Source organism: Macaca nemestrina, chromosome 11 (assembly GCF_043159975.1).
Source record: "Macaca nemestrina isolate mMacNem1 chromosome 11, mMacNem.hap1, whole genome shotgun sequence".
Classification (NCBI taxonomy): domain Eukaryota; kingdom Metazoa; phylum Chordata; class Mammalia; order Primates; family Cercopithecidae; genus Macaca; species Macaca nemestrina.
Window position 1 is genome coordinate 63,986,853 of NC_092135.1, and position 25,027 is coordinate 64,011,879.

The window sequence follows — 25,027 nt, forward strand, 5'->3', positions numbered from 1 at the left end:
CTATAACCATAAGGGAAAAGAATAAAATCTGGAGCTGAAACATTTTTCAGCCCTATATCATCAGAATGTACATACCATGAGTCTGATACGCTATTATATGGTCAGTTAATTTCTCTTTGACTAGAAAGAACACATTTGAGCCCAGTTTGATTACAAGCTTGCTGTGTGAGGACTATGAGCAAACTATTCCCCTCAATTTCTCCATCTCAGTGGAGAAGATTATACTAATACCAATCTCAGGACTGTTTTGAGGATGAAGTGAAATAAAACATGTCAATGCCCTTGTGAATTCTAAAGTGTCAATAAAAATATAAGGATCTGTATTCTAACTCTTAAATGTACACATATAAGAACATTTCTGTTTCTCCAATCATGGCCAATTTTAGTATTGGAATTTTCAGGTTCAATATCTTTCTTCTCAAACTTCCTACCTAAGAAAACGAGGCCATCACCTTCCTTCTGTCTGACACCTAAACACCTCCAAAACCAATTCCGATTCTATCCATTATTCTCCATCTCCATGGTCAAAATGCTAGATCAAACATAAAACTCCTAAATTTCTCCATAGAGAAGTTGAGTGATTTTTAACACTGTAAAGTGGACCATGTTACTCCTGTACCCAAATACTTGTTGGGAATTCATTTTGCTTTGAAGATAACCTTCAAGCTCTTTAAGATGTACTGAAAGATCCTCTTTATCTAGCCCCAGGTCTACCTCCTCAACCTCACCTTATTCTCTTCTTACCTATTACAGGTCAGCTTGATTATATGTCTTATTCTATGCTGTTCTCTTTCCTTGGAAGATTCTCCTCTCCCTCCTCTTTTTTAACCTTCAGATCCCAATTTAAATGCCATTTCCTTATAGAGGCACACAATTTAAATTTCCTGAATTGATGCTCTTTGAAAATAGATGCTTATCACCCTACTGGAATTTAGTGTGAAAAAAAATTCTAATTATTTTAGAAGCTAATCTAGGTTAATGAGTGTCTAAGATTTTAGTTTTTACAAAGGCAGGAAATGGCCAAATGGTGAAATGACCAGTAAGGGTCTGGGAAATACTGCTAGCCTAGGAGACAAGAATCACATCTTGCAAAATGGCATGAGTAGGAAACAGGAAGAACAGCTATAGGCTTATTTAGATTCTATCACTGAATTCTCTTTTTTCCACTGCTGTCGTTAGTGCTATGACTGCAAATCCAAACCAGCATGACAATGGGCCATGGAAACCCATTGGTCTAGTTTTAAAACTAGTCTCTGTTACTTAATAGTTTTGTGATCTTAGGCAAGTTATTTAACCTCAGTTTCATTATATTTAAATAAAGACAAGAGCTATCTTGAAAGAATCTGTGGATTTAAAAAGAACAGTAATTGTACTGATATTATATATAGCATGTAGAGTACATAGCTTTTTTCTTCTTCTTTTTTTTTGTCCACTTAGGACACCTTTTCTAACAGTTCCTCTTCTCTTCCTTTTGGAGTAAACCTCAGCCCCACTGTCTTCCCATGTTGCTTGGTGGAGCTGACCCACCCCTTGGCAACACATGTTAGTATGTGACAGAGACCATCCCATACCAAGGAGACCATCACATACCACTGACCAAAGTGAGTGTTTCAGAGGAGGCCATGTGACCTAACTAGAATCAATTCTAGGACAACTGCTAGAGCTTTTGAAGAAAACGTGAGCCTTTTTTCTTTTTTCTTTCTTGTTTTAGTGAGCAGAAGATAGTAGTTACAAGGCTGTAGGATGTTAGTTTAGCACCACTGGTGGCTATTTCTGCCATTTGTGGAAGAGCCAGCCTGTAAATGAAGCCAGCATAGTTGAAAGCAGAGGTAACCATGAAAAAGGACTACCCTCATGATATCGTTTGAGGTACTGGGTGTTTTGATATTAAAACCAGATTCGCTAGACACATTTCCTTTATTTTTCCCCAAAAGTTGTTTCTGTTGGGTTTTGGTCACTTTCAATTGAAGGATCTCCTATTGATATGGCAGATACTCTAAAAATGCCAACCATCATTTTATTTATCAACATCACCATCCTGGGACTGTTTCTGAGACAGAGACAGGGAGGTGACAAAGGAAAAAGAAGCACAAGGAAGAAGCAGTGCATAGGGAGGAGAAAGATTGGGAAGTCAACTACAGGGTTGTGGATGTAAGGGAGAATCTGGGTGACTTGAAGTTTTAGAGGAGGTGATGATAAGTAAAGAACAACTACACACTGGGGACTGCCCATATGACAATTCATGGAATTATAAGTTTGTAATAATCATCCACTTTTCTGATTTCCCATTAATTACTTTTGCAAGGAAAACTCCATCATCTCAATTAAAAACAAAACAAACTCTCTCCACCCAGTTTAACAACTAAAAACTCCCATGGCAGTCGTATACCAAACATGAATTTGAAATCACAAATTCATATATGACTTCTCATGCAGCCCAACAAAAAGAGAGTGTGCATCTTTTTAGAACAGCTGACAGAAAGAGAGAATAAGTTACTTTGAAATGATCCATAAGACTGTTTAAAAATGAATACATTTCTGCACTTCATAATTAACAAACATCCATTTTTACTACAGATCTAAAATATCTCATTCTATTTCCAGTAAACTGTCACATTGTTAAAATGATATTTTCTTCCATGATAATAATGAGTCATCTGTAATTTTAACAAGAACATGAGAAGAAAGACATTTTCTGTAATAAAGAATGGGTAAAGAATTTGAATGTAGAGCCAAATGGTACAAAATCAGCCCAAGCTATGAAAGGAAACTGTGAAAAAAAGTTCCATGAGGGAAAAAAAGGTGTGTTCACAAGCTAAAATGTGCCTTGCTACACAGCTAAAGTAAATAAACAAACAAAGGGAACCCAATGTGGAATCATGTTCTAAAGATCACTAAGTCAGAGCTAACATGATATGAAAAATACTGTCACCGTATTATGATAGCATTTTTTCCCCTGAGTTTTTAACCTGGAATTATGAAGGCTTAAAACATCTGAGGATCTAAAAACCTTCTAACGCTTCTATGCATCAAGAATGTTCATGAGATGGTTGCTACTATTTCTTTAGTTACTACTACAATATTACTGAACATGGATTAAACTACTTCAACAATTTTAGTAGAATATTTGAACATTATATAATTTGTACATCTTAAACTGGGACAAAGAGGATAAAAATATGTGGGCATATGCCATTGGAAAATACACCCTCAGCAGTGACATTTTTATAAGCTCACTGACATTGCCTGTGTAAAAGATTACAGAGAGCTTCAGTGTGGTGGTTGTGTTGTTTTTATTCACAAAAATTCTTTGCATGTACACTACTGCACTTTAATGTAAAATATAACATAAGGAATTGATTCTGTAAATATTTTTACAGTTGGCTTGTTTTGTTTATTCTATATTGTTGAGAAAAAAACCAGAGTCTTTGTATACTGATGCAAAGACACATTAACTATTGTACTAGAGTCCAACTTTAAGGAAATCACTAGTCTAACTGCATATACCATTTTACTCAGGCCAACCTAATCCACACCCCCAATACCAGCATTAGTGGAAAATCTCATCCTAATAAACATTTTCCCTGGTGACATTTCCACTATTTGACCATTTAGCTGTGTCAAGGGTACTGTATATATGTACTGCATTGTTTTAATGAAGATCACCCAGCCAATCTCTGGTAACCCAGTCACTAAAATAAAATTAGTCTTTGAATATTGAAAGAAGTATTCATTTTTTAAAAAGGTTCAGATTTTGCTAAGCATTCCAACATTACTTAGAGCAAATTAATTCAGAGTTTAAGAATATTCTTCTATACTGAAATAATCCAATTAGAAAAGAAAATTAAAGACAGAAAAAAGCATACAGGCAACTTATAAAAGTCTTAAGACGTCAAAACACAAAAGAAGAAAATTTCAAACACATAACTCCATCATGTGTTCTAAGCACACCATGTTAGTTTTTAAGGATTTCAGCCCTGCAAAAAGCTTGATGTGCATTGCTGTTGAATGACTTACATTTGAAGATTTGCTTGGTGTCAGCTCAATGTAAAAGCCATGAATATACCTTACCTTGGGGAAAACACTTTCCTGATAACAATATTTCTCTTATCAGGTTGTTCTACTTGCACACTGATTTGTTCCAAAATGCCAAAATGCTTTTCTTTCCTCATACCATGTGCATTTGAAGATAAGGACAGAAGATGTTAAGAGCAAGTTTAGATGTGAGCCTAACAAAGTTTATAAGGGTTTCCTCAACACAAGAATCTGGCTGTCACTTCATCAGAGGTGGCCTTTCACCCTCAGTTTTAAGATGTTTCTTTTGAGTATTTTGAAAATGTTTGCACGATTTTGATTTACATCTGTCTTTATATCCTTTGCTATATATAATTCATTATAGACCAATTATGGACCATTTTATTTGGAGACATCCCCTGGAGACAATCACTTTTATCAGTCTGAAAGTTCTTTAATTAAAAAAAAAAAAGATTGATTGGATGTTCTGGTTTCCAGATGAAGAATGTCTACCTTTGTCAACATGCATTAATTTGGTCTTTCTCAAAACATTCATTTTTTGTTTTACAAATAAAGACCCAGCCTAGGAGCAGAGATACTAAATTTCTTCCCTGTTTGATTAAGGGATAGATGCTGGGTGGCTTTAATAACTTTTAGATAGTGATTGCCACCAAAGAGGTGAGGACGGGGTGTCTAGGGGTAGCGAAAGGTCTGTTGAGGATGGAGACCACTAACACATCCCAAGAGCAGCCTCTGAATAAACTGGAAGTATCCAATGGCTATAAACACAGTAGTACACTCTACGCTGTGAATGAATTTCTGCCTGGAACACATCAGAGTCTTCACTTCAATACTGAAGTCATTTTAAATGAATTAAAATGTTTAAGCAATTGGATTATCTGCATTTTTACTTTTCTTATGCAAATAAAGTTCACGTAGTTTGCTTAATTTGGACTTTGGCTTTTCAGATATATTAATTTCCAAAGAGCTGATTAAATAATAAAGTGCAACTTTTCTTATAACTTAAATGGCAGTTAGGAGATTAATAATCTCTTACTAACTAAGATTTGACAATATGGTGTTCAAAAGCAAAGTTAGAAGAAAATGAAATACATGGAAAATGATCCATTCCTTCCTCTACTGTAAAATGAATAGACCAGTTTTTAAAAAGGGAAAATATATTATACTTAAACTGATTATATCCTGAAAAGTTAAAAAAAATCTGAACCTAAGGCTAGTCAACCTTTTGTGAAGCTCTTGCCTCTGAAACTGTAGCTGTCAATCAGAAGTGATTTATAAAACTGCCTCAAATTCACATATTACAAATGCCAAACTTTTGCATGCATTTGACAAGGACTAACTTCACACAGAACTGGGCCAGAAACAGTACCTAAAAGTTTAGGGGGCATTTTAAGGTCCAGGTCCAACAAAAAAAATTATTTAATTACAATCTTTGTGCCCTGTCTTTCCACTAAGAGTCACAAATGCATTGTGTCAGGTGAAAAAGAAGAAAATATTACAAATCACCTAACGTCATACATTTAATTTAAAATCAATGCAATAATCTTTTTAAAACTTTTTATGCTTTTCTTTTTGGTTTGCTGAAACGACAGTCATAATGAACGGTTGGATGCTTAATATAAGGTATTCATTTCAAGCATGGATATAAAAAAAGCACGCATTCAAATATTGTTTATAGGTTTTTCAGGTTATGACATTTTTGTTATTCTTGCCAATATTAATACATTAATACCAAAATATTAAGTAACTTGTAAAATTCTAGTTTATGTAAAAATGTTAATTTACAGGTAAAAAAATTTCTTCAGGAAATTAATTGATTTGTTGTTTATAACATGACATAGGAATTTCAAACCCTTGTGGCATCAAATTTGTTTGCATGAAAAATTAGTATTCATATTTTCTTTATAACTCATGATTTTGAGATTTCCAAGTATTTCCAAGTACAGAAAGTACAAAAAATTGTACAGTAAATCTAATTTGTGGAGAGAATCTGTCAATTTATTAAATTAGCTGCCCATTCCCTCCCTCCCTCCCTCCCTCCCTCCCTCCCTCCCTCCCTCCCTCCCTTCCTTCCTTCCTTCCTTCCTTCCTTCCTTCCTTCCTTCCTTCCTTCCTTCCTTCCTTCCTTCCTTCCTTCCTTCCTTCCTTGTTTTCATTTCTTTTCTTTTCTTTTTTTTTTTTTTGACAGAGTCTTGTTCTGTCTCCAGGCTGTAGTGTAGTGGCGCCACCTCGGCTCACTGCAACCTCCGCCTTCACTGTTCAACAAGCGATTCCCCTGCCTCAGCCTCCCGAGTGGCTGGGATAACAGGCGCGTGCCACCACGCCCAGCTACGTTTTTGTATTTTAGTAGAGAAGGGGTTTCACCATGTTGACCAGGATGGTCTGAATTTCCTGACCTCATGATCCACCTGCCTCAGCCCCTTAAAGTGCTGGGATTACAGGCTTGAGCCACCACACCCGGCCTCTTTTTATTTGTCATGGTGCATTTGGGACAGTTCCGTGTGTTATGATATAATCAATTCATTTCTCATGTATATGCATAAACCACCCACAAATGTGTTTCATTTCTTAAACAGAAGGATACTTAAGATTTTGTGCTAATTCAGCATGTGTTGGTGCTACAACAGTCCAAGGAATGAAGCAGGCAATTAGCAGCAAAATACGCCTGATAAAAAACACTCACTTTCTTATTGATATAGTAGGGGTCCAGGTCCTCCAGGGGCTCTGACACCATCTCTGGAGGAATGTCTCCATAAATAAATGGAAGGTTCTTTCCAGCTTCCAAGTCACTATTTGGCTTTGGGCCATTTTCGTCGTCATCTTTTTTGTCTGGTTTGGGATTCTTAGCCTTTTCTTCTGCAATGCGTCTTTCAATAGCCGCAAGAGATTCTCTGGTGAAGAAGTTGAAGCTGTCAGGTCCTGGTGGTACAAGCACTGTTTGCTCCATCTTGTCATCCTGCACATTTTAATTACCATTTATTCTGCATATGAAATTCCTAAAATAAAAGGAATACAGATATTTTAAAGAGAGGACTAAGAGATGTTAACATAAATTATTGTCATGAAACAGGAGCTAGAGGATTTAAATTTTGCTTTCTCCTTAAATTGAAAGGTGATTTCTAAAGAAAAATTTTTAACACAAATGGTTTCTGTGTTGAGTTTAGTTAAGCATCCCATATTTATTAATTATTGTGTTTTACTGATACAGGAACTGTGCCATGAGTTTTAAAAGTGGTTCAAATATGGCCTTAATCAAAGTACATTAGGCTAATTACCACCATGTCCTAATGAGTTATTCAGTCTGTGACACACCGAGAAGATGGAGACTGTGCCTATAAAGACAAAGGATAGCTCATTTAACAAGGATGAGGGGAAAAGGAATTGTTTCTGAGAGGACATAAAATCTAACCCTCTAGGTCTGACAAGTGATTCCTGGCCAAGCTAGCCAGGATAGTTTGCAGTGACCAACCTTAATGACCAATCAAATAGTTACTGCTGTCCTGACGGGGCTTTAACCTCTTCTAAGATTTGAGATAACTGGAACTATGTCCTGTTCACTTCATTAGCCATGCATGGTTGGCTTACTTGAACATATAAAGATAAAGACAGTCCACGGTTGGACAAATGTCATTTATGTGAGTAAGAAGGAGAGAAAAGCTAGGCTGCAAAGAAATTACTAGATGGAGGTGGGGGTGGAAGAAGATAGCTGTAAGTGCAGGAGACAGCAGGATTCTCCTGTTTCAAGAAAAATGATCAGAAAGAAGTCAGGGTGCCATAAACTCAATAGAAACTGAAGTGTTTTTCTTCACTGGAGCAATAATGAAATTCTTGCTGATTCTATAGTCCTATAGTGCTAACCATATTATGAAGGCCTGAGGCAAAACCATCAACCTCATACAGCAGAGTCAGACCTGATCTGATTCCAGACGCCAAATCCCAGATGTATTGTTTTAAGGCATATTTAATATGAGCTCAGATTTCACAGATATTACCGCGCCAAAACATTCCAGAGCCTAAGCTGCCACTTGGCCATGAATTTTATTTGGAGACTGCATTAACTCATTAAGGTCAGCAAGCTATGGTACAGTTAATTACAGCTTTGGTGTATATAAACTGCAATAAGAAAATTGCAGTCATAATTATTTTGTGAGGGACAGAGACCTCAAATTTCAAGGAGATTCTCATTGCTGTGAGGTTTAAAACCATATTTTTCAGAGTGGATGATCAGAAGAAGGGAGGACTCAAGTTTAAATATGTACCCTTAGTCTATTAAGTGAAGTTTTCAGAGGTTCTTACAACTTTACCTGCAGTTATTTAGTACCTGCAAGAATAGGTTGCCTGTTAATCAATGAAGACTGAATGTTCTGTCTACAAACTCTGGTTCCCCTATAAGGCATCAGGAAAATACTAACATTTATTTTTTGCAAATAAAAGTTTAAGGATAACAAATATAGTAACTTTTGTCAAAAGAGAAATAAAATATTCTGATGTATATATATAATTTTTGTTTTTAACTAGCTTTTTGATAGAAAATACATGTAAATGATATAAATGCAAACATCTACAAGAAAATGCAGTATAATGTCTACTTTTTACCTTGTTTTCCCAGGCCCAATTCCCCTTCCTAGAGGCAACCACTGCTACCTATCTTCCATATATTTTTCCAGGTATGTAATAGGTATGTGCTAGAACATGAGTGTATGTATACATATTCTATTGTAAAATACATATACAAATGGAATCTTATTATACAAACTGTTTTACACCAGCGTTTTTTACTTAAAATGTATATTAGAGTTCATTTGTCTTAATTTTTATAGATTTGACTCATACCTATTACTGGCTACTTGGGTTTCCATTGCATGTTATGTGCCATAATTTATTTAACCAATTCCCTGAATGTATTTGGGTTGTTTCCAATCTTTAGCTAATATTGAATAAAGTTGCAAGTAATACATTTTTACACACATACTTTCAAATAAATGTGGATATATTTATAAAATTAATTTTTAAAGGTAGACTTGGCTTTGCAAAGAATGAATATTTAATTATGATAGTTACTGCAAAACTACTCTCTATGGAGTTTGTATGAACTTATTCTCCTGACAGCAATGTAACAGAGTGCCTATTCATCTTCACCAATATAATGTGTTATCATATTTTTGATATTTCCAGCCTGACAGGGACAAAGATGAGAGCATATTATAATTTCAATTTGCATTTGTCTTACTATGAGAAAAGTGGAACATATTTTTCTTATACTTAAGAATTATTTTTTATTTTCTTTCCTGCAACTGCTTATTTAAGGAACAGCCCATTTTTTCCTTTTATTTTTTCAATCTATAGCATTTTTAAGACAAAATATTAGCCACTTGATTTTTTGATGTGTGGTCTTTTTAAAAATATATGTTTTTTGACTTTATGGTGTTTTGTGCTACAGTTTTTAAATGATTTAATTAAAAATGTTAAAATTTTTATGTGATTATCTAATTCTTATTTGGCTTCTGGATACTGCATAATGCTTAGAAAGGCATCCAGAGGGATGGGCAGTAAGGGGTAGGAAAAAGGATATAAAATATATACATACACATACATGCATATATATCACCTTTTCTTCTTGTATTTTTAGTATTTTGATGGTTTAATGTTATAAGTTTAAATATTTTATCTATTTGGAATTTATTTTCTATATGGAGTGAGGTAGAGATCAAAGAATAACTAAATAAACGCAGAGATAGTCCATGTCTTTGGATAGGAGTATTCAATATATCAAAGACACCAGTTCTTCCCAACTTGAACTAAAGGTTTAATTCAATCTCTGTCAAAATCCCAGCAGTTATTTTGTGGATATTGATAAACTGATTTTAAAGTTTATATGGAGAGGCAAAAAACCCCGAAAGAGCCAACACAATGTTGAAGAAGAACAATGTCGGAGGACTGACACTAACCCAACTTTAAGACTTACTATAAAGCTGCAGTAATCAATACAGTGTGGTACTGACAAAAGAGCAGATAAATGGATCAATGAAATAGGATAGTGAGTGTGGAAGAAGGCCCACATAATTATAGCTCACTGATCTTTAATAAAGAAGCAAGGTAATAAAATGAAGAAAAGATAGTCTTTTCAACAAGTATTGCTGGAATAACTAGACATCCAAATGCAAAAATAAAGAACCTAGACATACAGACCTTACACCTTTCACAAAAATTAATTCAAAATGGATCACAAATCTAAATGTAAAATGCAGAACTAAAAATCTACTAGAAGATAATATTGGAGAAAACCTAGTTGACTCTAAATTTGTTGATAACTTTTTACTTCTCTGTTTTTCTTGGAAATGTCTCATCTTCATATTTGAGTTCTGGAGTATTTCTGGTGATAATCTCAGTGCCATATATATGTTTTTGGTTTTCTAGCAGTGATGGTGAGGAGGAGTTGTGCCAGCTTGCTTCTTCACTGCCATTTTGGAACCAGAACTCAGGTGATGACTTTTTAGATATAACACTAAAGGTATGATCCATGAAAAAAAAGAATTGACAAACTAGACATCATTAAAATGAAAAATTTTTGCTCTGTGAAGGATACTATCAAGAGAATAAGAAGGCAAGCCACATGCTGGGAAAAAATATTTGTAAAAGACATGTCTGATAAAGGACTGTTATCCCAAACATATGATACATTATTAAATCTCAACAATAAGAAAATGAACAATCTGAATAAAAAATGGGCCAAAGACCTGAACAGACACCACCAAAGAAGACACACAGATGGCAAATAAGCATATGAGAAGAAGATGCCCCACATCATATGTCATTACTGAAATGCAAATTAAAACAATAAGATACCACTACATACTCATTAGAATGGTCGAAGTCCAAAACACTGACAACATTAAATGCTGATGAGGATATGGAGCAATAGAAGCTCACATTTATTGCTGGTGGGCAAGCAAAATGGTACAGCAAGTTGGAAGACAGTTTAGCGGTTTCTTAAAAACCAAACATACTCTTACCATATGATCCAGCAATTGCATACCTTAGGATTTAACCCAAAGGAGTTGAAAACTTATGTCCACACAAAATCCTGCACACGGATGTATACAGCAGCTTTATTCATAATTGCCCAAACCTGGAAGCAACCAAGATGTCCTTCAGTAGGGGAATGGATAAATAACATGTGGTACATCCAGACAATGGAATATTACTCAGCATTAAAGGAAAAGAGCTATCAAGCCATTAAAAGACATAGAGAAACTTTAAATACATATTACTAATTGAAAGAAGCAATCTAAAATGGACATACAGTATGATTCCAACTATATGACATTATGGAAAAGACGAAACTATGGAGACAATACAAAGATCAGTGATTGCCAGGGCAGTGAAAATACTTTGCATGACACTATAATAATGGACACATGTCATTATACATTTGTACAAACCCATAGAATGTGCAATACCAAGATTGAATTCTAATGTAAACTACGGACTTTGGGTGATTATGACACATCAATGTGGGTTCATCAATTGTAACTATATACAATATCTAAACACTTTCTTTAAAACAGCTCTTGAATCAAAGAGAACTTTGATTCTAACACATATAACATAGCACATATGTTAAAATATACCTATATACGATATAGGTATATTTGAACTGCATTTAATTTATTAACTTAGGGAAAAATTCTTCCATTGTATTTTTCTCTTCTAAATAGATTATTTTTACAGTAATACCTATGTGCTACTCTGGTGCAAGATATTGATAGTGGGGGGAGGCTCTGTGTGTGTAGAGAAAGGGGAAACTCTGTATTTTGGCTTAATTTTGCTGTGAACCTAAAACTACTATAAAACTAGTGTATTTCAAAGAGAAAAAATACAATGGAAGAAATGTTCCCATATATAATGTAAGCATTTGTAAAAGCTTTGAATAAATCCCAAAAGTAAATATAAATGGATGGAAAGGTATATCCTATTATTAGATAGGTATGCTATATCATAAAGATATAATTTTCCCTAAATTAATAAATTAAATGCAGCCTTTGAAAAATAATCACAAAATTCATATAACTAGAGAAATCTATTTGAAACTTCATATGGAAAAGTAAAAATAAAAATAAAAAACACGTGTGCATGTGTCCTTATAGCAGCCTGGTTTATAATCCTTTGGGTGTATACCCAGTAATGGGATGGCTGGGTCAAATAGTATTTCTAGTTCTAGATCCTTGAGGAATCGCCATACTGTTTTCCACAATGGTTGAACTAGTTTACAATCCCACCAACAGTGTAAAAGTGTTCCTATTTCTCCACATCTTCTCTAGCACCTGTTGTTTCCTGACTTTTTAATGATGCCCACTTTCACCGTCTTTCAAATAGAGTGTCACACTTGGTGTTATTGTCCATGAAGTTGTGTGAAAGGACAGAAACAGTTACTAAAAGCCTTCCTATTGTCTAGAAATACTGCATTTGAGAAGAGCTCTCTAAAGAAAATCTCCCTGGTCACTGGCTATCATTTACTGGAGAAATAAACAACCAAGAAAGTGGAAGACATGAATTCTACACTGACAAATATGATCAGTTCAAATGTATTATATATAATTATAAATTACTTAAGATACAGGAATTATATTCATATGTGAGCAATATAACCTATATTATAATGAGAGCATACTGATACTAGAAAAAGTATTTTTTTAACTCTAAGTAGATCTTCTATTCAAATGCTACCTAAAAATAAATTATGTTACAATAATTATAAGAATAAAACCCATTAAAAATCCCATAAGGTTAATTATGAAATACCTAAAAACTGTCAAATATCATTCAATATTAATATTTTTCAGTAATATTATGGAAAATGTTCTAAATTACATTTGAAATCTGTACTTATTCTATTAAAATACAGAAATAAATCATGAATTTTCCATTTACACTTACAAAGGAGATTTTACCTCTTTATTCTAAAAATTTATAACAGAAGACTTAATTCTCCTAATTTATGAAAATACATGCCACTAGATATGGGGTAGTAACCTCACAGAATCTGCAGTTTTGCCTTACAGCTTTCTCTTTACATAAAAACCAGCATTTAAATATTTGGTTACATAGAGGAGACCTTGCTTCTTTCAAAAGAGATAAGACAATGAAACTTTCCTAACAAGAGAAGACTTCAAAGAGAGAGGCCTTTTCAAGATGACTATGGTTATGCATTTGGACAAAATAAAATTAAGAAGAGAACTAAGAAACCATAGCTAGGAAGAAAAAGTAACAAAGTACATGTTAGCAAACTTCAAATCTGAAGGAATTTTTAAAAATGTTGGGAATAAGTAGAGTAGTAGGCAATAGAAAACTGGAAGAAGGATGATTCTTTGGAAGACAAGAAAAACGCATTAAAAGTGGAATTCAATTAGATAAGAACCCTAAAGAAGACAGGGAAAAAAGAATCCAAAAGAAAATGAAATGGAAGTGAGACATCATGGGAAAATAAAAAAGACTGTAAGAAAATGAAGTGGAAATTTTGAGTGGAAAGAAATAGTAAAGTAATAGCAATAACATGACCAATATCAAATAACGTGGACAAAAGAATAATAAGGAAAAATTTGTTAGAATGTACAAATAGTAAATAAAGATATAATCTGATAATATCTAACTGAAAGAAAAAGAGGGAGATAAATCTATAGCATTATAATTACAGATTAGGAACACTGTACATTCTTGGGAGACTTTACAAGACCAGAAAGTTAATACTGATAATATTCAGTATCATTTCTAAGACTTTACTAATTTATTACTTATAATAAATGTTTTAGTACTGGATGAGGTTTTTGCTTCTGGGCATTATATATCTCTCTTTCCCATAGAAGAGGACACATATATTACATTCTGGACTTGAGTAGGCGTTTATCACAGCCAAAAGATGTTTATACTGAGGTGACTGGGACTGGTAAACCATATGGCTTTGGTGACCCTCAAGGTACAGATGGAGGAGCTTTATTTAAAGCGATCCTAACTCATGAAGTCTTAGAATTAAACTCCCTTGGGCATCTGCTTTTCTCTAGTCAAACAGAAATATCTACGATAGCTCACAATGAAGTATTTCATTTTCCCTGTGGCATTTCACACAGAAGTCTTAACTGTAAAGGCAACCTTATAAATGCTTTGTACCTGAAGAAACTGGCCTTTTATAAGTTAATCATCATGCAGTTTCTTCATTTGGGGAGCAGCTCTGTCTGTGACTACTTGGGCCTCTGTGGTTAGATCTGTTTGGTTAATGGACTTTTGGGCTTTCACACAAAGCTATACTCTCCACACAAACTTCTGTGAGATAAAAAGGTGATATCTGTGTTAGTCCTCTGACTAATTTTTCTTTGTTTGGAACCTGAGAAAGATGAATGAAATTTAATGTTTCCCATCACCGAGAGACACCCAACATCCACAACTTCACACTCTGATGCCATTGTGTATTTATGTGAGGAATACCGTAACTGAGATAATGTCTTGAGGCTTTTTTTGGTTCAATAATGTCCTTAAATTCCATGTTGTTTTTAAAGCCTAAAAGAAATTCCCCCTCCTCACTCCCCTGCCTCTCCCTAAACCTGCTGAGACAATTTTCTCATTTTCTCCTCCCAGTTTCCACTGCTATTGTTATGATCTATTAGAATAATTGCTATTATTTTATGCCTTATCTGACCCTAGAAGTGATTTACAGGAAAAAAATTACTAACCAATTGATTAGTGAACTGAATATAAAGTGCAGCTTTTATGGTTTATTCACAGACAAGAATATATGTAGTCCTTAATATGATAGTGTTTTGTTGTTGATGTGGAATACTGTAAGTCTATAATACAGGGTTTCAGGCAGACAAAACCTAGTTTACCTTGACCTCTGAACTTCTGAAAGGTTGAGTGAGTTATTTTAAGAGAATTAGACAAAGATAAGTAAATCAAAACCAAGAAATGGCAAAGATTTAAAAAACAGATTAGTCTATTCCTCTCATTTAATAGAAAACAAACTGAATGAAAGAAAAATGGGCAATTTCTTTGTTTAGAACTTATGTGCTTCCTACTTTCAAAATAAATATGTGATTTCTCCCAGGTTACACAGCTTATTAATGGTAGGACTTAAATCAGAACTTTTATTTTCTAATTCCCAAATCAGTGTCTGCCAGGCCATAATAGTTATGAAATATGTTTTTAAAATTAAGTAAAATATATGAAAATATAAGTAGCTGTGTTACAATAGTATTTATCTACTGTAATTGATCTAGGCCTCGCCAAGGAATTTATATTACTTTGAGAGACCCAAAACAAATACAGTAAATAAAGCATTCTGGCAAAAATGGAGACTTCAAAATTTTGAAAAATGGCAGACACCGAAATTAAAAAAGAAGATGATTATAATATTCAAGTTTAGAATTATATGATGCAGATTTTAATCCTGCTGAACTATACCTCCGCCATCAATTTATGTTTTACTTCTATTACATTTTATGTATTGCTAAACCGGATTATTTCTAGTTACTAACTGAGCAGATGACTTTATATAATTTATCTGTAACTCCAAAGTTTGATATAGTTATGCAACATTTATATATCTTGACCACCTTATAATATATAATCTGATGTGGAGAAAAATTATATATCTTCAATTCTGTCTATAAAGCAGTTTAATATCCATACTGAAGAGAAACCAAAAAGACTTCTACCAAAATGCTTGCCATCTCCTTGTAAAGAGCTATTACTATTCTGGGGACATAAACCATCTGGGCACGACAATTTGTGAAGTGTTTCAGTTCGTTTTGTAGTGTTCTTGCCACCTACTTTACAAAAGAATGTTACTGCCAATAATAATAAAAATAACTAGGTAAAATGTTATTCTTGCTGTTGTGATCTCACATAACTATTTTTTAGCAGCCAAGAAAGAAATTGGTTTTTACATAGAAATCCCAAACCTAGAAAGTATTGTTTTATAGATTTCTTTTCTGGAAATAATTTGATTTGGGGTAATTATAATTACAAAAATATTTCATTTGATTTTTCAATTAGCCAATTTTTAGTATGTTGGCGTTAACTAAAACAACATATTTCATCCAAATGTTTAAAATTTTTACATTTAAAAATAACTTTATTATCTACCCTTAGCTTTTCAAGCCTTATGCAAACTGCAGTTAAAATAAGGTCAGATATTTCACATATGTCTGTATCTACATTTGTATACTTCAGGGGTGTTTTTCAAGACACTCTAATAATAAACTAAGAAGTAAAAAAATCACTCAATCTATTAGTGACTCTGTCGACCTGATATCAAAAAACTACTTTGTTCAAATTGAGTGCATCACTTATTACTCTGTTGTATAGGTGGCCTATATTTACTTCAGATGCTAATGTAAATCTAATACAAAGAGTGTGATAAAAATGTTATATGTTGAACTAAAATAAAACATTGTATTCTAGGCATGTTTGGAATTAAGTAACATAGAATATTTAAATGTCTTAATAAAACTGCACAATTATTGGGACTCTTTTGCTTTGTTGTATTATTGTTGAGTAAAATACCTAGAAAAATAAAATAGGATATAAATTTCTAATCCCATCAGTTGAAGTTAACTTTAAATATAATCCCAGTTTGGCAGTATGTGTGGGGCAGTGTTGATGAATAACAAATAGAACTACGTAGCCTCGTTTAAATCAGCTGTCATCTGCTTGAACATACTCTTGTAGCCCAAAGTCTTGTACTCTTGCTGGGAAGAAAACTCTCCTACTCAAAAATAGTTCTAATAGATATTATTCTATCTCTAATCTTATTTTTCTTTGACTTACGATAATTTTTTTTTAAGAGATGGGTTCTTTCTGTGTTGCCCAGGCTGGAGTCAGTGATGTGATCATAGCTCACTACAGCCTCAAGCTCTTGGGCTCAAGTGATCCTAGCTCAAGCTAGGACTACAGGTGCACACCACCATGCCTGATTAATTTTCTTACTTTTGCAGAGATGGTGGTGGTGGGGTCTCACTATGTTGCCCAGGCTGCTCTGGAACTTCTGACCTTCCTTCCATCTTGGCCTCCCAAAGCTTTGGGATTACAGTTGTGAGCCACTGCGCCCAGCCTGTGTTAAATTTTCTTTGGCCAAACAGTTCATTGAGTCTAGTCTTTTGAGCAATTATTATTTCCCAAATATGCCTTTAACTACACTATCATTTCTTCAATTGATGGCAATTGAACTTCAGCAACAACTCCACCACTGAGCAATATAAGATATATCTGAATGAATTCCTGAATAAAAATATGTCTTGACAGTATGAAGTACTGAAACATATATGTTCTAGACTTGGGCTGAGAGTCTTAGCCACTGAAAAATTTATTTTGCGGTGACATAGTTTATCAAAATATACATTTACGTGTGCTTTGCTTATATTTTTCTCTTTTTTAAATTATTTCAAGCAAATTGTGAGGTCGTTATTACCTCAGGAATTTTAGCACAGCAGTAAACAGAAACTGCTTGAAGTTAATGCTTTCTTTTCTCTCAGTAAAATCTTTAACACATTGCAAAAATGATGTTAGAAATCTCAGATCGGGGAGACAATTGTATGGGTAAGCAGTGAGACTCTCTAGATGAGGAAGGGGATGGCAGTGACCTAGGCAGGTGACAAACATCTCAAATAGGACAACTGCAAAGCTAGATCCTAGAGAGGGAAGATCCCAGTCTTGCCAAAGACTCGTAGATGCTAGGCATGACAGAGAAACAGCAGATCTTATGGACTTGAAGGGGTGAAACGGGCACCTCAGTGGCATTTAGTCATGGTAGACATCCAACCATTTGCTCCTTGTAAGGGATTACACATCTCCACTAACTGCCATGTGACCTGCAGGCCCTCTCAGCAGATGGCATTCCTAGACTGTACTTCCTTGCCCCTTTGTCAGTTTGACCATGAGACTTGCTTTAGTCAGCAAAATGTGAGATGGCACACATAATCTTCAACCACACAGATGATTCCCATGCAATACTGTCATTTCTCCCAGCTTCTTGTTCTTTTTCCTCTGCCCTGAGAATGGCATGTCTCAGATAGGGATTGCTCCCTCAGCTTGGATCCTGGAGTAAGAAGACACATGGAACAGGGCTTCTGGAGCAACCAGCAACTACTAGGAGTTGTGAATCACTGAGATTACAGGGTTGTTTAACAGCAAAGCTAACTAGTCTGTCAGTGTGAGCCACTAATCAATTACCAGACTGCTAAACAGATTAGACAAATAAAGAAATACAATATCTTGGCCAGGCATGGTGACTCACGCCTGTGATCCCAGCACTTTGGGAGGCCGAAGTGGGTGGATCACTTGAAGTCAGGAGTTCAAGACCATCCTGGCCAACATGGTGAAACCCCAACTCAGCTAAAAATACAGAAATTAGCTGGGCGTGTTGGCAGGCACCTGTAATCCCAGCTACTTGGGAGACAGAGGCAGGAGAATTGCTTGAATCCGGGAGACGGAGGTTGCAGGGTTGCAGTGATCCAAGATGGTGCTGCTGTACTCCAGCCTGGGCGACACAACCAAAAAAAAAAAAAAAAAAAAAAAAAATATTCACAAAGCAATACAATACATAATGTTTGCCTGAGATTCAGATCTGCCATAGTTTATGAGGCTCTGCCTGTAGTTTTCTTATGAAACACATCTGTATCATTAGGATGATTAATTTCATTTTTTTTCCTTACAGAGAAGATTGTCATTAAAGAGTAGGACCATGGATAGCTCACATAATAAATCATGTGAAATTTAGGATCTCTTCTAGGCGATCATAGAATAATTAAAGGGAATTCCTTCAAACAAATGTGATTAGTTTATATCAAGAATATAGTAATGACTGTCACTGTCAGAAAATTACTTCAGTTAAACTCTTTTAGTAAAGTTTTCCTGTTAGAAAATAAGTAATCTTATTGTGTGGGTGAGTGGTCACTAGACAGAGAGATTTGGGAGGATGTAGAGAGTGAAGTCTAATCCTCACGACTGTGATCGTGGTTGCAGATTTTGAGATACCAGGTGTGAGGTGATAGGCACTAAAAGCCCAGTGTGGGCCTCCAAGGGCTGTTTAGCTGGCAATGAGAGATGCACTGCCTATATCCAAGTTGTATATGACAGGTTTTGCACAAAATGAATTACTCGGAGAAGAGAAAGTCTAATGGCCAGTCTGTTCATCTTCCCCTTTCTTGATGTTCATCTTTTCTCTCCCAGCTCTCTTTTATTCTCCATTTTCTTGTTTTTGCTCAGCCTCCATCTCACTTCCGTTGCCCTCCTCTCCCCACCCCTTCCCACTCCAGACTCTGCCTCTTCTTTGTAGACATGTCAAGAGTCCACTCTATTTCATTCAAAAACCATGGTCTAGAAGTAACTTAATGTAAACCCACAAAGATGGAGACAGAATGAATGCCATTCTTCTCGCTGCTCTCAGACATCGCAGATCATTGTCGCCTGTGGTGCTGGTAAAGGCAGGAGTTATGTAGCTATAAGTAGCAGCCAGAGGAAATAGTGCCTGAGTCAGCAATTGTCTTTTTATTGCTGTGGGACAATAATGGGAGAAAAATTCAGGCTTGGTACAATTCCCTTTGAAGGAAAAAGACGCCAACACTAGCATTTTAACACAGAATGCAGGTTGGGGGTTGGGGGAAGGATGCTTACATTCCTTCTTTGGAAATATCTACTTTGATAACTCCTTTGGTAAAATAATGCAGTATTTTCAGTGTGCATATCCTTTCAGGACTCATGGTTGTATGGCAGATGCACCTGACAGCAATAATTTAAGGCTACCCTGAGAATGACTCTATGGTCTAAAAAGAATGTGTGTTTAGAATTCTGAGGTAAGAAATCTGGCTGGAAGTGGCCAACCTGGAAATTCGCTCCTTATTATTAAGGATTTCCAAAGCCTGGTCCATTCCTCGGAATGTGGGTCATACAGTGGATGAAGCCCTTTGTTTGGATTAAATGAATGTTGCTAGGTGGAGAGTGCTAAGTGAAAATGCTATATAAACTGCATGCTTTTTACAAACGTTAGTGGTTCCCCTGTCCAACCCACTGCCACTGGACCGCCTCTGTATATGAGTCCTAGATAAATCCTATGTTTCCCTTGCTGGCTTCAAGTCTCTTCTTTGGTCTCTTGGCCATGGTGCCATCCCTATTGGACTCAATGGTGTTCCAGCACAATGGTATGATCAGACTCTGTTCCTGGGAGACACACAGTTCACTCCTTTGGTAGGATCTCTGTGGAATATTTAGTCATTAGTGTCATTAAGAAATCATAGTTATTTAATTTATGTTTTAAGACTTTCACCTTTCATTCTCTGAGTGTTAGTTAGCTCAGGGTGTGAAATGGTTCAAGAGAAATACTTGAGCTGCTGCAGCCAGAAGGACATTTATGGTGTTATGCAGGAAATATCCTGCAGAATTCTGTGTGGAATTCTGCTCAGAGGGGTTTCTCTTTAGCATAAACTCAATTTGAAAATACTCTTTTGCTCAAAAGCATTCTTATGAAACCACCTCATCACAAAGCAAAACCGTCCAGGCATAGTTGCTATATGGAGAGATACAGCATAGAACCCATAGGCAGCGGGGCTGAAGCAGAGAAAAACTACAGGGGAAAGAGAAACAGATCCAGGAACGGGGAGAGGAGAGTGTTAAGCACAAATTAACTACCCTGCGGAATGAGTATCAGGTGTTTGACACTTTCACTTTAACAAATGACCTGAAGACAAATGAAACCTCCCTGAGTTATGAAAAATTGAGACTAGAAGTATCAGAGCTGCAGGATTCATTTGGTTCAGATTCTGTATATATAAAATCTAGACATAGAACAATTCTAAGCAAAGGCATATTATCTGCAATGGTTACTATGGATTCTTGTTCAAAGAAGAACCATTTTGGCATAGAGAAAGCTGAAAGAACTTACAGAAAATAGGTCTTGAAAGATGAAAGGCAGAGAGAATTTCCTGATTCAGAAGCTCACTATATTAAATTTTCTGTATGTTATTTATCATTTATGATATAAAATTATGCTTAATTTATCATGTAAACTGAAAATAAAATTCTAAGTCCCCCAACTGAGTTGACCTTCTCCTGGCCAAAAGGATCCCAGAATAACCTTGAAGACTAAATTCTCAGCCACGATGGGATCGGGGAGTCAGACATACCTCCTTATAACCCCTCCCTCACTAACCACTATGAGGCTTTCTTCCCAAAAGGCTAAATAGAAACCAGCCCTTCCAAAAGACTCCCCCCCTGACATGGACCAACCACCTGACACTGTCCCTCCATTTGTGCCTCATAAGAGACCACCCACTAGGGAATGATTCTAGCCATTCCACTGAGAATGTGCAGTAAGGATTTTTGTGCCCTCTGCTTCACCTTTTAATGTCAGAGGGTCGAAAACTCCACCCTCGAATCATGCTAATCCTGCCATTTTTTCCACATGGATCCCACGAAGGGGCATGAAGCTCAGTTGAGGATGTGCATGCTTCTCCTCTCATAAATATTCATGATCCCTCCTACAACTTATTGAATATATATTTGGCCACTGTGCTTAGCATAAATTTCTGTTCCCTTTTCCCCTCCCTTGAAGTGTCTGTTTCTGGCTTCTGGCTGGAAGTTGTGCTTCCCAACCTGTCAGAAGGTCACACTGCAGGCTGCAGCCCTTTACGAGAAATAAAGTTCTCCTTTCCAAATTTATGAACCTCATCATTCTTCAGGTGATAATCATATAAACGTCTACTTAAGTTTGCTTTCAGTCTGTCACATGAAGTCAGTCATTCTCACTATATTCCTTCTGTAGTATACTGGTCCAGGTTAAACAGACCCTCTAGGGATTCTTATATAATTTTGTCTTGTCTGAGAGCTCAGCAGCTGGTGATTATCACAGATTTGTATAGAGTGGACACTACCAGATGTCCAGCACATCTGTCACAGCAGATGTGACATTGAGCCAGGTCTATTTCTGTCTAAGTGTATGACAGTTGGTGCTATAATTTGGATATGGTTCATTTGTCTCCATCAAATCTCATGTTGAAATTTGATCCCTAATGTTGGAGGTGGGGCCTAATGGGAAGTGTCTGGGTCATGGGTGGATCCCTCATGAATGGTTTTCGCCTCATCCTCACTGTAACGAGTGAGTCCTTACTCTGTTAGTTCTCATAAGAACTGGTTGAAAACAACAACAACAACAAAAGAGCAGCCTGGCACGGTGGCTCACACCTGTAATCCCAGCACTTTGGGAGGTTGAGGAGGGTGGATCACCCAAGGTCGGGAGTTTGAGATCAGCCTGACCAACATGGAGAAACCCCGTCTCTACTAAAAATATAAAATTAGCTGGGTATAGTGGTGCATGCCTGTAATGAGGCAGGAGAATTACTTGAACCTGGGAGGCTGGGAGGCAGAGGTTGCGGTGACCCTAGCATGCCATTGAACTCTAGCCTGGGCAACAAGAGCAAAATTCCATTAAAAAAAAAAAAGCTTGGCACCTCACCCTGTCTCTTGTTTCCTCTCTGGCCATGTGGTCTCTACCCACACAGGCTGCCCTTGCCTTCTGTCATGCGGGGAAGTCACCTGAGGCCCGCAGTAGAAGCTGCTTCTGGTGCCATGCTTCTTGTACAGTCTGAAGAACCATAAGTCAAATAAACCTCCTTTTTATATATATATAAAAAAAATTACCCAGCCTCAGGTATTCTTTTATAGCAATACTAAATGGACTAAGAGACATGGTCTATACAGTCAATTTCGTTCATTTCTTTAATATTTATTGAATATAGACAATGTGCAAAGCACTGGTGAGAGATGTGGAGACTATGAAGTTGGCAAATGGAGAATAGTAATATTGAGAATTCTGCAAAGTAACTGAATTCATTGTAGATGCTCCTTTATGAAATAGACTTTAGGCTTCAGGCTTCTTGGATCTTTACTTGGAAATTTAGGTATTCCTGATTTTAACAGATTCATTTTTTTAAGTCCCAGAGTAGAGGAAAATGGAGGTTGAACACTGAAATATTGACTTTGAAAACTGAACATCTCTCTCAATCCCATAAGTCTGTGTGTGTGTGTGTGTGTGTGTGTGTGTGTGTGTGTGTGTGTGTGTGTGTAAGGGCATGAGCTGCAACACAATCTTGAATTATTGTCACCAAATCATTTTTAAAATAATTGGGCAACCATCCATCACATCACCTGTATTCACAATCCCATGAAGTTATCAGACCAGAGTGATTTTTCTCTAATCTATATGCACATTAAAATGTGCATCTCATTTAAAAATATTTTTGGTACATCAAACTGAATGTTGATAAACATGTGAGACAACAGAACATAAAGTTCAATTCATGTTCTGCATTCTCTCCATCTAAGTATTTTTGTGGTGCCAATGCCTATTTTCAGGTGTCAGTGATGAAGAACTGGAAAAAGATATAGTTAAAACAAAAATTGTGAAAGAAAAAAATGTATGCTTTTTGGATTCATTTCTACTCTTTCATATCAATATGTTTTCTAACATTTCTTAAGTGCTAAGAAAATTTTCCTTTTTGTTTTCCTCAATAGCAGGTGACAGCTGAAATTGTTCAATTATATGCTTTGTTAAAACCTTATAAATAATTTAAATACTATTATTACAGTCAGCTAAAGCCTACACTCAAATTACATTTTCTTTTCTTTAAATTCCCAAGTATATCTCACCTGCTACCCTACCTTCACCCCCAGTAAAGTCCCAAAGCCCCTGGGCTAGGTAGGGCATTATTGTTTTAGAATGTCACCAAGTTGGCCTAGAAGAGTACCTGATTTGTTGGGACAACTGTTGTTGTTTTCTAGGTAGAATGTTGGGTGAAGGAAACATACTGATGTCCAAAGGGTCTTGACCGGCAGATTGGAGGTAGGGACACCCAAGGTCAGCATTATGACCTGGAGGATATGAGTAACCATCATGATGATTTAAGATATCTGAACAGGGTTGCCAGAAAAAATACATGCCACACAGTTAAATTTGAATTTCAGATAACTGATTTTTTAAAGCATAAGCATACCTCATTCAATTTTTTAAATATTTATTATACTTTAAGTTCAGGGATACATGTGCAGAACTTGCAGGTTTGTTACATAGGTTTACACGTGCCATCATGGTTTGCTGCACCCATCAACCCGTCATCTACATTAGGTATTTCTCCCATCCCTCCCCTAGTCCCCACCTCCCGATAGGCCCCGGTGTGTGATATTCCCCTCCCTGTGTCCATGTGTTCTCATTGTCTATATTTGGGGCCCACTGCTAGTAAACGTTATTCATTGTTTATCTGAAAGTCAAATATAACTGGACAGTTTGTATGTTTATTTTCCAAATGTAGTAGCCCTAAATATGAAGAAAGTCTTCTCTGCTAAAAAAATTATTTTCCTGTTTCCTGAAATTCAATTTATTAGCATTTTCAGTTCAGTTAACAAGTGCTCCCTTTTAAAAGACAAGTATCTCTGGGAGTATATGAGTCGTTTATGCATCAATGAGACTACTTACTTCTCAATGTAAAATGCATTTCTCATTGTTAAAGTGGGTTAATCAGTCAGACAGAGGGCTTAAGAGTGCTTTTTTTGGTTGATTAGGTAGAGGGTGGGGTTGGCTGGAACCTGTTAATTTCAGTGGAAGAATACATGTGGATGAATTACTTTTAGTGGGGATTTTCTGATGGAATGAATTATCAACGCGCCAAGAAAAGACTATATAAAAAGATGGAATGGGCGTACAGAGTGTAAGGTGGTAGTGCCAGAAAAAAACTCACTCTTTTTAGGATTTTTCTTGAACAATGAAATACTCATGAGAGGAACCAGTGATGGGTTTTATTTTTCAAACATGGATAATGGTAAATGTTAAAACCAGTGGCAAGCAGATTTTCATGTTTCTTTCATTATTAAAAGTATTGATGTAAGATTATCCTCAAATATATGAGTAGTACATCTTTCCACATTAATGACTCCTCCTTTGTTGAATTTATCACTT

At 35.9% G+C, this 25,027-nt stretch overlaps 1 protein-coding gene across 6 annotated transcripts in view; it reads right to left on the reverse strand.

Annotated features, from left to right (window-relative positions):
• LOC105483300 (sodium channel protein type 1 subunit alpha) overlaps positions 1 to 25,027 on the reverse strand; it is a 136,742-nt gene that overhangs the window by 77,857 nt on the left and 33,858 nt on the right. For all 6 annotated transcript variants that reach the window (XM_071072884.1, XM_071072882.1, XM_071072879.1 and 3 more), the window contains exons 2-3: positions 11,072 to 11,164; positions 6,719 to 7,031 (exon numbers count right to left, since the gene is read on the reverse strand). In XM_071072884.1, the coding sequence (XP_070928985.1) occupies positions 6,719 to 6,982 (264 nt within the window). In that variant the 5' untranslated portion in view covers positions 6,983 to 7,031; positions 11,072 to 11,164. The remainder of the gene's footprint in view (positions 1 to 6,718; positions 7,032 to 11,071; positions 11,165 to 25,027) is intronic.